We start from the raw sequence: 11,839 nt of genomic DNA on the forward strand, positions 1-11,839 counted from the left end.
AGTGTCCCAATACTGATTTTTTCCACCTCTAACAATCTTTAAGATTTACATATTTTAATTATATTCCTACCGTCACTAATATTGGTTAACCGAAGGTATATAGCAAAAGTAATAGATGCAAATTGAATTCAAGAATAATGTTAAAAGACGTTAGAGATAAATGTTTGCAGTAGTAACTCTGAATGTCACCTCAACAGATTATGTTTATTTGTAGTGGGCACCGTTAGTTTCGAATTACCATATTATCTTGCCGGAGTAAGCAACATACATAATTTACTGAATTATTATAAGTGATCGCAATTTTTGAGAAGAAGCTGGCTCAGTCGCTTTTAAGCCTTAGCAGGAAACGGTAAATATTTCAAAATGTGAAACTTTCAAAGTGTAGTTAAACTAATAACATTCATATTTTCTTAGTGATTAAAAAATAATGATTTTGTTTGTTCAAATATGTTTTCAGGTATTATGTATCTCACTAAGAATTTATCCGTTTTAAAATTCCCTCGAAAAACTCCTCGATTTTTATCTATTAGCTCGAAAAAGTTAGCATTAACAATACATGACATACCGCGGCCGAAAGGTCTTCCCTTGATTGGAACTAAGTTGGAGTTCATTGCGGCAGGAAGTGGTACCAAGTAAGTTTTTTAAGGGTTTCATATAATATATGTGGACATGGGATTGATGTAAGTGAATAAAATTGATGCCTAACATTTTTTCAGGATTCATGAATATGTCGACAATCGTCACAAACAATTAGGTCCCATTTTTTGTGAAAAGCTTGGCGGCAGTACAGACCTTGTATTTGTCAGTGACCCTATGCTCATAAAGGTGCTTTTTCTAAGTCTTGAAGGAAAGTATCCCGTACATATCTTACCTGAACCATGGGTGTTATATGAAAAATTGTATGGGTCGAAAAGAGGATTGTTTTTCATGAATGGGAATGAGTGGCTACAAAACAGGCGAATTATGAACAAACATTTACTTCGAGAAGGTTCAGAAAAATTATTCGAAATACCAGTTAAAACAACAGTGCAAAAGTTTGTACAAAGGTGGAAAGTCGAAGCTAATAAGAGTGAATTTGTACCACATTTGGAATCTGAGTTTTATAGACTTTCTATCGATGGTGTGTTCGATTATTATATATAAATTATTGGACGTTTTATTTATTATTTTTACTTTTTGCTACTTTTAACCTTTAACTCACTTACAGTTAGTTTGTTGCAAAGTTACGTTTTTTTTCAGTGATAATGGCCGTTTTACTGGGTAACAATCCACAACTTAACACCGATAAACATTACGATACACTGTTGACTACATTTTCTGAAGCAGTCAAAAGAATTTTTCAAACTACAACAAAATTATACGGGATCCCGGTTAATATCTGCCAGAAATTGGATTTAAAAGTCTGGAGAGATTTTAAAGAAAGTGTTGATGTATCTCTTTCGTTAGGTAAGTGAGATATTTGAAAAAATCTTAGTATGACATACCAAGTGATATTTACAGTGTTTTGATTACCTTTCGCTTATTTTAGCGCACAAATTGGTAACCGAAATAATGCAAGGTGAAAAGAGCAATGGACTAATAAATATACTCAGAGAAGAAAACATGAAAGACGAAATAGTAAAAAAGATAATTGGTGATTTTGTTATTGCTGCCGGCGACACGGTAGATGACTTTTTAATAATTTTATTATCTAAAGACATGAAACTTCGATTCTTAATATTTTTTATTTCCAGACCGCCTACACGACACTTTGGAGTTTACTTCTCCTGTCGAGAAACGAAAATGCTGTGAAAGACTTAATCTTTAATGAAAATACATCAGGAACTAATGTTATCAAAGAGGCTATGAGATTGTATCCTGTAGCTCCGTTTTTGACCCGTATTTTACCCAAAGATTGTGTCTTGGGATCATATACATTCAACAAAGGTGTAAGTATATTTTTAAATTCTACCAAAACGGTAGTGTTTTTTTAGTGGCATCATTATTTTAAGTTGCCACTTCTTGCCAGTGTTCGCTTGACTGAATGACAGGTTCATAGACTACTATATTTTTTATGTATAATCTTTCAGGTTGCAGGCCTAGTGTTCTTGTTGTTCTATAAAGACCACTTTATTATTTTTAATAATCTCACAGGTAGATCTTACACAATAGGACGTCGCGGTCGTCACAGAGTAAACTGTCGTTCAATGTAACTCTATGATACGAAATCTATCAAAAACCATTTAGGGTATATATATTCTTTGGTCAAAAATGAATGTCACTTTGACAAAAGCTACGTTTTAGGTTAGGAATTTTATAGATTTAAGTAAACAATCTGGATTAAATCATGTTCTGTAAACATGTTTGTAAGACGAGTTATTACAACACAATAACTTTAAATTATTTCCGTAAATTTAGTTCTATAGGCTGTAATCGTGTTAGTCTAGAAAGAAATGAATTTTTCCCATACAAATGCAGTTCAAATCCGAAACAGAATCATATTTACCTTCCAAATATCTATTCTAAAAGAGATTTCTCTCTGCAAGGATTTGTAAAATGGCAGGAACAACTTTATTCAAGTATATCAAATAGCACGCCGGTTCATTTTATTCAGGATGGTTTACTTTATTTTCATGATGTGACTGGCATGTCTTGGTGGGCTACGATTATCACATCTACTGTACTTGTGAGAACCTTAATGACTCTACCACTTACAGTATACCAGAACTATATCCTAGCCAAAGTAGAAAACATCAGTTTAGAACTTAAAGACATGGTTAACGAATTGAAAAGGGAGACAGCAATAGCAAGGAAAGCTTACAATTTAACAGATAAACAGACTGTAATATTGTACAAAAGGTCCATGAAAAAGCAATGGAACAGCCTAATAGTCAGAGATAACTGCCACCCATTTAAAGCTAGTCTACTGGTTTGGTTCCAAATTCCAGTTTGGGTTTGCATGTCATTTGCCTTGAGGAACCTAGTCTACATGCCTGACCCAGACCCTGCAGCAATAGTGACTCTCATGGAGATGTCTACAGGAGGAATAGGTTGGATCCCAAATCTGACTGAGCCTGATCACTCTTGGGTCCTACCAGTGGGGTTTGGACTGTGCAACTTGTCCATTATTGAAATACAGAGAATGTCCAAGCTAAGGCAACCCTCCAAGCTATACAATGTTTTCACAAATGTGTTTAGAGTATTCACAATAGTTATGGTGCCTATTGCAGCAAGTGTGCCTTCTTGTATGTGTTTGTATTGGGTCACTTCAAGCAGTGTGGGTCTTGTCCAGAACTTAGTACTGCTGTCACCATCTTTAAGGAGGAAGCTCAGAATACCCCTAGCTCCAAGTGAACTTGAGTACCCCTATCAGCATATTAGAGAAGAAATAAAACACTCTTTAAAAAGAATTGTGTCCAAGACATCATGATTTACATTGTACTGACAAGTTGATCAAACATGTTCAATAAATCAGTCATAATAAATAAATAAAATATCATTTTGTTAATTCATTTATCTCACAAATTACAGACACCCATTATAGCTTCAATTTATACCTCTGGAAGAGATGAACAGAATTTCAGTAGGGCTAAAGAATTCTTGCCCTACCGATGGGACAGAAATGATCCTAGAAAGAAGGACCTATTGAATCATGTGTCTTCAGCATCTCTGCCTTTCGCCCTGGGTGCCAGATCCTGCATAGGAAAGAAGTTAGCAATGCTTCAGTTAACTGAAGTTGTAACTCAGGTAAATAATTGTTTTTTTTTTCTGTGTACTGCACAAACAACCTGTTTCCTTGTCCCACACGAGGAATGGAACCGCTACATGTCACATACTGTGACCATGAGGTAGAGGCCTTAACTATTCTGGTAGCCATTTACTCAGATTAAAAGAAATAATATATTTGTTTTTATATATATCTTGAGTGGAGATATTTATAAAAATAGATAAATAAAGAGAAATATTTCAAGTGGAGTGGTCAGTTAACAGATGGCAGCTGTGCATAAGATATCCTATTATTGTCTATTCCCTAATATTTGTGTTTTATTAATGTTTTTTTTTGTTACAGGTAACCAAGAACTTTAAATATGCGTGTATTAATAAAGATGAGATTCACGCCAATACATCTCAAGTCCTTGTTCCCGACAGAGATATTAAATTGGTATTTTCTCTACGTGAACATAAAAGTACTACAGCTTGTGACTAGGAAGAACAGTTATTTTATAGTCTGATTTATTGCTTTCTTTGTTAAATATTATTGCGATTTATATAGGTAAGCATGTTCAGTGGAGATTGTTCTTTTAAACTATTTATTAATTGTGTCATTTTATTGAATTTGAGAAAGATGAAGTACAGTTAACAAACCTTCATTAATATCCTTCCTGTGTATAATTTTATAAATTGATTGAATTAAATATATTAAAAACTTGTATATGGTGATAATGATTCAGTTTTCTGCAAGATATATTAAAATTTAAATAAAACTATTTTGTGAATATACCTTTATTAAGTAATCTGTTATTTTTTAAGCAATCAAATTTTTTACCCATAAGTTATTAATAATGAATAAGTGATACATTTATTCCTACAAAATGTAAACAATAATCATCAATGCTGTTTAATATATTTCTGAAACAATACATCTGTTCACTGTTACTATAATAGAAAAACAATTTCATTATTATTTGAATTTATACGAATCAATTTATATTTCTTAGGCAGTAAAAATATGGAAAGGCCCGTAACACAAAATTTTAATCCTAAGAACATTTAAGAATAATAAAAAACATTACATTTATAAGGTGGGTAGATAACTAAATTAATTAAAAATATAGCTTTTGAATAAATGCAGTAAACACAAATGTTGAATTCATTAAACCTTAATAAATATATTTACTTAAATAATATTGCTATAAATGGCAGTTTCATTTCTTAATTTTAAGCCATGGATTGATAGAGATCATCTTACAAAGTGCTTTAAATAGTTTTACAGACATTTTATTTACTAAGTAAATATTCCTATTTACATGTGTCAGTAATTTCTTAATTCATTTTCTAATCTCATAAACCTCAGGCGCTCGGCAAGGTAACTATAAAGCCAGCACAGTGTACAGGCAGCAACAAAACTCGAGTAAGACAATTAAATTTTTGTTGTTGGTAACAAAATAGGATTAACACCTACTGAAACTTAAAACATACTCAACAACAATTCTGAAATACATATCACTGGCACTAAGAAAACCGTAGTGTGGGGGACTGAATCGTTGCTAACTGTACTTACTCATACTGAAACCACTATTTATTTGACCAGCTGTCTCAGTATCATAGATTTGATGTCTTCAAGCCATTGTTCTTTATATTCCAAATTGAGAATAGTTCTAAATGATCTGGTGCGTTCTAACTCGCCCATTTTTCCTGTCAGCAAATATGCAACTGACTCCACACATAAAAAGCCCATACCTTCACTTAAAGACCATACATAAATTTTGTCAGCAGTATCCTCATTTAATTGGAACTGTAGAATAGCACTGCTAAGTAACCCTTTAAGTTTCTCAAATAAAAATCTATCAGCTAGCAATAGTACCTCTAAATTAGTTTCTAATTTATCAGCCATTGGGAAGACTTGAACTGTACACTTTGGATTATTCAATCCGCAATGTAAGAGAGTAAATAGGTATTCTAACGCTGGTTTGGTAACATTCTTCAATCTTACGCACTTTTCCTCGGACTCTTTAAAACATCCCATTAACATGGCACTGAAAACTTCGGAGTTCTGACACAAGAATACCCTATTCGCTCGCACCGTTGATAAATCATCTAGTTCAAAAGTAACTATTTCGTCAAGGGACAAGTTATCTAGAATAGGGTCATAACTAACGCAGACTTGGTCCTTGAATCTATTCTCAAGGACTTTCGGGTCCTTAATATTTACGTTGCTAGCCAGCTTTGCTAAAGCGGTAACACAGTCCTGTATGTTTTCTTTTGATTCCGCGATTATTGTGAACAACAAGTTGAGTGCGCTGCAATCTATAAAATATTTCTTTAGCGGCTTCTCTGTTCTGAAAATGAAAATTATATTAGGATAGTAGTAATATAGGAGTAAAAATGGCTTTTCTCATCTGAGTGTAGGTGGACTTACCTCACAATATAAGGTAGCGTTAACGACAGAGTTTGCTTCATAGAGGAGCTCCCTTTCAGGAGCTGGTAACTAATCTCTCCGATGCCATAGCTAGACTCCGCCAGTATCGTCAGCTGACTCAACAGCTTTGAACTAAGTCTTACGATCTGGAAACGTATACATAAGTTGTCAAAAATCTCATTTTATTAGGTATTCAGTGTCTATAAAAGGAGCTGTACCCAGTTCGCATAAATTTTCCCAAGAAATTATTGTCAAGAGTATACATATATTTAGTAGAATTACATAGCTACGACTGATAAATATTCGCTACTTGCTAATGTTTATATGCAGAAATAATCGAACCGACCTAGTTAGATAACATTTAATTTATATTTAGGACAAACATAAATTGTAAACATACTTACTTGTTTGCACTGTTGACATTTGGTTGGTGGGTGTTTCGAACTCACTGACATATTGTGTAATCTCAAGGCCAGTCTATGTTTTAATATACTCATCAGACACAGAGCATTGCTGAAAAGCAACATACTTATCTTTTAGAAAATTAGTATGAAATAGGGAGAAAAAATAGCTATGAAAAATTAATCAGCGAAACTATGAACATGCAGCACTAAGATGATAAATTAAACAGATTTATACGAAACCATTAAGTGCTAAAAATTCACCATTATAGATCTTATTGATTAAAATAATAATAGGGTGTACAGAAGATACACCCATGTCACCAATTAAGATTAAAAAAAAAAATCACCTCAAAACCCTTGCAAGAATGCGAGCAGCCCGTCCCAGGGGTCTCTTGCACCTCTCCACGTAATCTAAAAGCGCGTTGAGGCACTCTCGCCCAGTCAGTAGCTCCAGCGTCTGGTTTGGTACCGGCTCTTCGCGGAGGGCGCCGAGCGTGTTGCAAGCGCCGTGCGATACACGAAATAGCAACACTAATACACATGCTATTCGAGATGATTTTGTGTTCACTTCTAATTTTGTGGTATCAACTGAAACATTAAACGTTTCCGTTATGACTTTCTCATAAGAAAGTTCTTGTTAGTTGGTAAGTAGTTTATCGGTAGCTTTATATTAATTACTCGATCAAAAGTTTCGCGAAAGTTGCCTTCGAATTGATGATTTACCAATCGCGTCTCCTGATTAAACGATAGCACTCAGTCTAACATGGCTGTATAGACTAATGGAAAGTTCGACTACCTTCTAAAGGAGTTTCTTCTTCCACGCTCTCGTCGTCTTCCATGATAAGCTCGTCCAAGTCGTGCGCGACCTGCGCGGCATCCAGCTCCGCGGCCGCACTGTTCACTCCGGCCAGATCTACTATTTCACCTTCATTATCACTGCACACTGGCGAGTAGCGGCCTGATATCTCTGAATCGGAACTGTCTGAAAACGAAAGGTAGAATTTTATCTCATAGATTAATTAACAAAGACCACAAATTATTATATTAAGCTAGTTTTTACTACCTTCTTTAACGCTAAATGGTGACGTTGGACCTCCAGAACTATTCGGACTCCATTGGTAATCAGTCCAATAGGGTGACATTGAACTGGCTTCACCTGAACTAACGCCAGATTCCGGACTCCAGTCCCATCGGGCGCGTTTGTTACTTGATGAGAACCCTCTGTACTCTGGACTAAAGCCAGACTGGTAGCCATCTGAGTATGGAGACAGTGGCCCATGGTCCCCTCTATCAGGACTCATAGAGACGCGAGATCCTGATGCCTGAGGATTTGATGGCCATTCAGGGCTTTTCGGTTCCCAATATACTCCAGCCGACCAGTCTTTGCTAGCCATTTTGATTAACTGAGATTTCTGTGAAACAAAAATATTTTTAGCGCATATTCATTTAACATAAAGGAGAAATGTGCAACATTTACCTTTTTGATAGCTTTTGGGCTGATGGAACGAGCTCGTTTCAGGCACTTTCGCCGTAATGGCGGCGCATCGTCATCACTGTGACTGTCGTCAGTAGCATCGCTATCGATGGCGTCAACAAACCCGACTATCATATTATCCCTCTCTATCACAACCTTCAGTTCATCTTCGTTCTTACAAGACAAGGGTCCTTTACGACGCGCGAATAAGCTAACTTTGCCTTCTACACTACTTGTACCACTATCTGGTACTTGCAAATCAGTATCAATTTTTACGTCGTTTTGATCCTCTTTTACATTTTCCAAAGCATCATTTAATATATCCGTATGCTCTGTGCTGCTATGTTCAAAACTCATAGTTGTTAGATACGTCGTTAATTCGTCCGTCAATAAGCTAACCAGGCCTTCGTTAACTAATATCTGGAAAGCTGTTGATTGTGAAAAATATTATTAAAAGTAAAAACTTAGACACAGATCATACGATGTACACGTGTAAAATTCTCCTAAAAGTAAGGGTCCAAATACAAACAAAATAACTTACATGTATCATCAAAAACATATTGGAGTAATGCATGCATAGCATGGGGGTCTACGCGGGCTGCAGCTACCAAGAGAGGCAAGCCCCCACAGTGACGTAATCGGGACCGGTTTACTGACTCCCCACTAAGCTGCGCCAGCGCATGTGCTGTGCCTTCAGGCCATAAAGAAACATCTGTAATCCCAAAACAAAGTTAAATATTACGAGGATTTCTGTTAGTATCATACTACGCATTAAGATATGTCATCATAACTAAAATAACCGAGTTCGTCACGCGACATGACACTTAAGGGTTTGAAGATGATATGGTAGTAATAGCAATCATGTTACGTCATACAACATTTATCATTATTTCGAAATGTATGGTAACATAGAATGAATGGATACCTGGTATTTTTTGTAGAATGCTAACAAGACATTCTACAAATCCTGCTATGCCCAGGAGAGGACGACAGCTAGACAGATAACAAAGATTCATAAGACACTTCAGCGAAAGTGATTCAAACTTTTTTGTTAATGCCACCAGACACTGATAGCCTCTGCCATCTCCTTGGATCTATAAAACAGAAAATTTTGGAAAGTATTAAACTACTACTTCCATAGAAATCTAAATAACAAGGTAATAGAAGTGCCAACGCCGCGTGACCTTGTCGCCACACTGGTGTCTTGGACGACACCAGCGAGCGAATTTATGCTCAGTCGCTCGCGGAACGTCGTCACAGCAAGAACCACTAAAAATGGTGTTTTGCGGCGTTTCTCAGGCTGGAAATTCATCTGCATCGTGTAATAACATAAATAAATAGATAACATTTTATCGGTAAGTAAATTATTGCAGTAATATTGATGTTATTGCAAAATTAAATTTCAAAACATAACCTTCATTATAAACCATATTTATATCACACCATCCTGCAAAAATTGCATTATTTACTAATCATTGCCTCTGCAGTAAGAGACTTACAGAAATGCACCGTTGTAAAAAGAGAAATGTATAACGAAAAATAATATTTATCAATGCGATCGTATTTATAGTGGTACGGCCGCACAAAACTGTCGGAAATAGTGATGTGGTTAAGTGCGGACAAATTATCTAAAATGAATATTGTATACGAAAAGTAACAATTTTAATAGTCGTTTGTTTTTGTGAACATATTATTGAATATATTTTTATTTCAGAATCCCGCAGGATGCAAATAAATACAAAAGACAAGTGGATGACTACCACGGGTAAACGAAATTGGTACCCTACAACTTAGGCCGAATATACACTATGAAATTAGTTGCATGCTTGATAACTTGCCGCCCGCCGCCGCCCGCGCCCCTCTCCATTTTTACGGCTCGGACCGCGCTCGCAACTGAATGTTTCAAAAAGTACGCCTTGCGTTATAGCATAGCATTGAATAAAAATTGCAATTTAAATTTATCCAAATCTCATAAATACCTATTTTTTTATTATGAACGTTTACTAGTCATTCGATACATGAACTGGGCTGCTTTTGTAAGACGACTAAAAAGTCACCGTATAATATACCAAACCTACCTAGGTACCAAGTATTTCCTAATAATATTTTTTTTTGTCAACCGACAATTAGCGAATTTTTTTTTTGTAAGTAGGTTACATATTATAATGTAATCCATAGAAGAATACAACAAAAAACATTGTCACTCATAATTTCGTCTTTCATTATATTTCGGATCCGTAGTCAATCCCTAGTGTAGTTTACGTAATCACTACAACTAATGCAAAAAAATGCAATGACTGTGTGAGTTAGTGAATCCATACAACGACAAAGTCAACCTTATTGTAATAGACGTACGGCCTAGTGTTGTTTGCTTGGTCTTCTCGATGTTAATGTTTGCGTGATTGCGTAGTTATTTGCTGTGAATGTGTTGAAGCCCCGCCCACCGGCGACATGCGTTTCGATAGATCACCGCGGTGTATGCCATTTCTATTACCTTGTTATTTAGATTTCTATGACTACTTCAGTCTTTAACAATAGGTGATGGAAAGTTAGAACAAAAATATATACTTACTATGTTTAGGGGTGCAACAGCACTTTATCGCAATTTCGAAAATTTAATGAATTTTGTCAATCTCTTCTATTTAGCATTAATTTAGGAAATAAGAGAAAATAATATAAGTGTGGGTACCTGTTCAGCACATTGTGCAGTAGAGTGTGTTGTGAAGTATCCCAAGCATTTCAATATACCAGTTATAAGTTCTTCTTGGCTTTTCCTCAATCCATCTGCATCACGGACTGGATTTGTTGATTTTATTATTCCAGCAGTCTCACACTCTGTTGTCAACAATATTGCAATGCAACGTACTGAGTTCAAGCTAAGCATTTCATCTCGCTTTTCTGTTACCATCCAGAGTTGTCTAAGGAAAGAAGGAAAAATAAAAATTTATTTAATGCTTCTATAGTTAAAAATTAACTATTTTATTGTATAGTTTTGAAGGTATTTTCTTAATTTCTTTTTTGTATTCAGTCTATAATTTGTTACCTGATAGCTCGCACAGCCATTGTGAGGGTAGGGCAAGATGTGTTCTTGTCCCTGTTTTCTATGAGCGTTACTAGTGCAGTCACTGCTCCATGATTGTGCAAACCTTCTGCATTTGAATTTCTTTGAGCTAGGTTGCCTATTACTCGACATGCTCTGCCAACTATGCTGTCCCGGCACACTGTTTTTATTATGTTTACTAATGGACCAAACACATATAGTTTACCAACCTAAAACAAAATTTAGACATTACATTTTTAATATTATTGTTAGGTACCTTATTCTTTTTCGGAAGCAGCAGGCCAAAGCCCGTGTTTCTATTTAGACTTGCGCTATTGCTCTCTATGATTTTAAATAGAAGGTACAAATTTATTCATAACTGAAGCTTAATGAGAAAATGACCATTGTTTAGGTAATATAAATGTACAACATGTGATACAAAGGATTTCAAAGGTAGAATAACGTCACTTACAGATAGGCTGCTCTCTTCTTCCAGGCAACAATTACCGAGTATACTCAGTGTAATATCGAGGATCCTTTCATTCGGTTTACGTAAATGGGGTAACAAACACTCTAAACCACCACATTCCCGAAAAAGCTTTATTCCGTCATCATTTGTAATAATTTTGCTTCTTATTTTTAATAAAGTTTCTTGTACTCTGCTTGAGGAAGAAGATTTAAGTCCCTCTATTGTAGATTTTATATAATTTATATCCATTTTTTTAAATAAATAAAATAAATGAATTTTAATAACAAAGTTTTGACATTTTCTTTTCAAGTTCCAGCTGATTTAGTCTATGGTT

General features: G+C 35.3%; 3 protein-coding genes across 3 annotated transcripts; 2 read left to right on the top strand and 1 right to left on the bottom strand.

The window, feature by feature from the left end:
- Positions 1-106: 106 nt before the first annotated feature.
- Positions 107-4,841, top strand: LOC113499003 (cytochrome P450 315a1, mitochondrial). The gene is made up of 8 exons (XM_026879308.1): positions 107-349; positions 458-632; positions 717-1,120; positions 1,240-1,446; positions 1,529-1,662; positions 1,734-1,928; positions 3,511-3,726; positions 4,049-4,841. Exons 2-8 carry the CDS (start codon positions 463-465, stop codon positions 4,184-4,186), a joined length of 1,464 nt encoding a protein of 487 aa, XP_026735109.1. The 5' UTR covers positions 107-349; positions 458-462; the 3' UTR covers positions 4,187-4,841.
- Positions 1,990-3,478, top strand: LOC113499006 (cytochrome c oxidase assembly protein COX18, mitochondrial). Its single transcript, XM_026879312.1, has one exon. The coding sequence runs from the start codon at positions 2,327-2,329 to the stop codon at positions 3,407-3,409; it is 1,083 nt and encodes a 360-aa protein (XP_026735113.1). The 5' UTR covers positions 1,990-2,326; the 3' UTR covers positions 3,410-3,478.
- Positions 4,467-11,820, bottom strand: LOC113498999 (armadillo repeat-containing protein 5). Its single transcript, XM_026879304.1, has 12 exons — positions 11,509-11,820; positions 11,040-11,266; positions 10,686-10,914; positions 8,922-9,090; positions 8,538-8,708; positions 8,000-8,424; positions 7,586-7,934; positions 7,319-7,504; positions 6,870-7,110; positions 6,523-6,631; positions 6,119-6,264; positions 4,467-6,038 (listed from the first exon to the last, which is right to left on the bottom strand). Exons 1-12 carry the CDS (start codon positions 11,752-11,754, stop codon positions 5,279-5,281), a joined length of 3,258 nt encoding a protein of 1,085 aa, XP_026735105.1. The 5' UTR covers positions 11,755-11,820; the 3' UTR covers positions 4,467-5,278.
- Between the last annotated feature and the right edge of the window lie 19 nt (positions 11,821-11,839).

Source organism: Trichoplusia ni, chromosome 11, assembly GCF_003590095.1.
Source record: "Trichoplusia ni isolate ovarian cell line Hi5 chromosome 11, tn1, whole genome shotgun sequence".
NCBI classification, from domain to species: domain Eukaryota; kingdom Metazoa; phylum Arthropoda; class Insecta; order Lepidoptera; family Noctuidae; genus Trichoplusia; species Trichoplusia ni.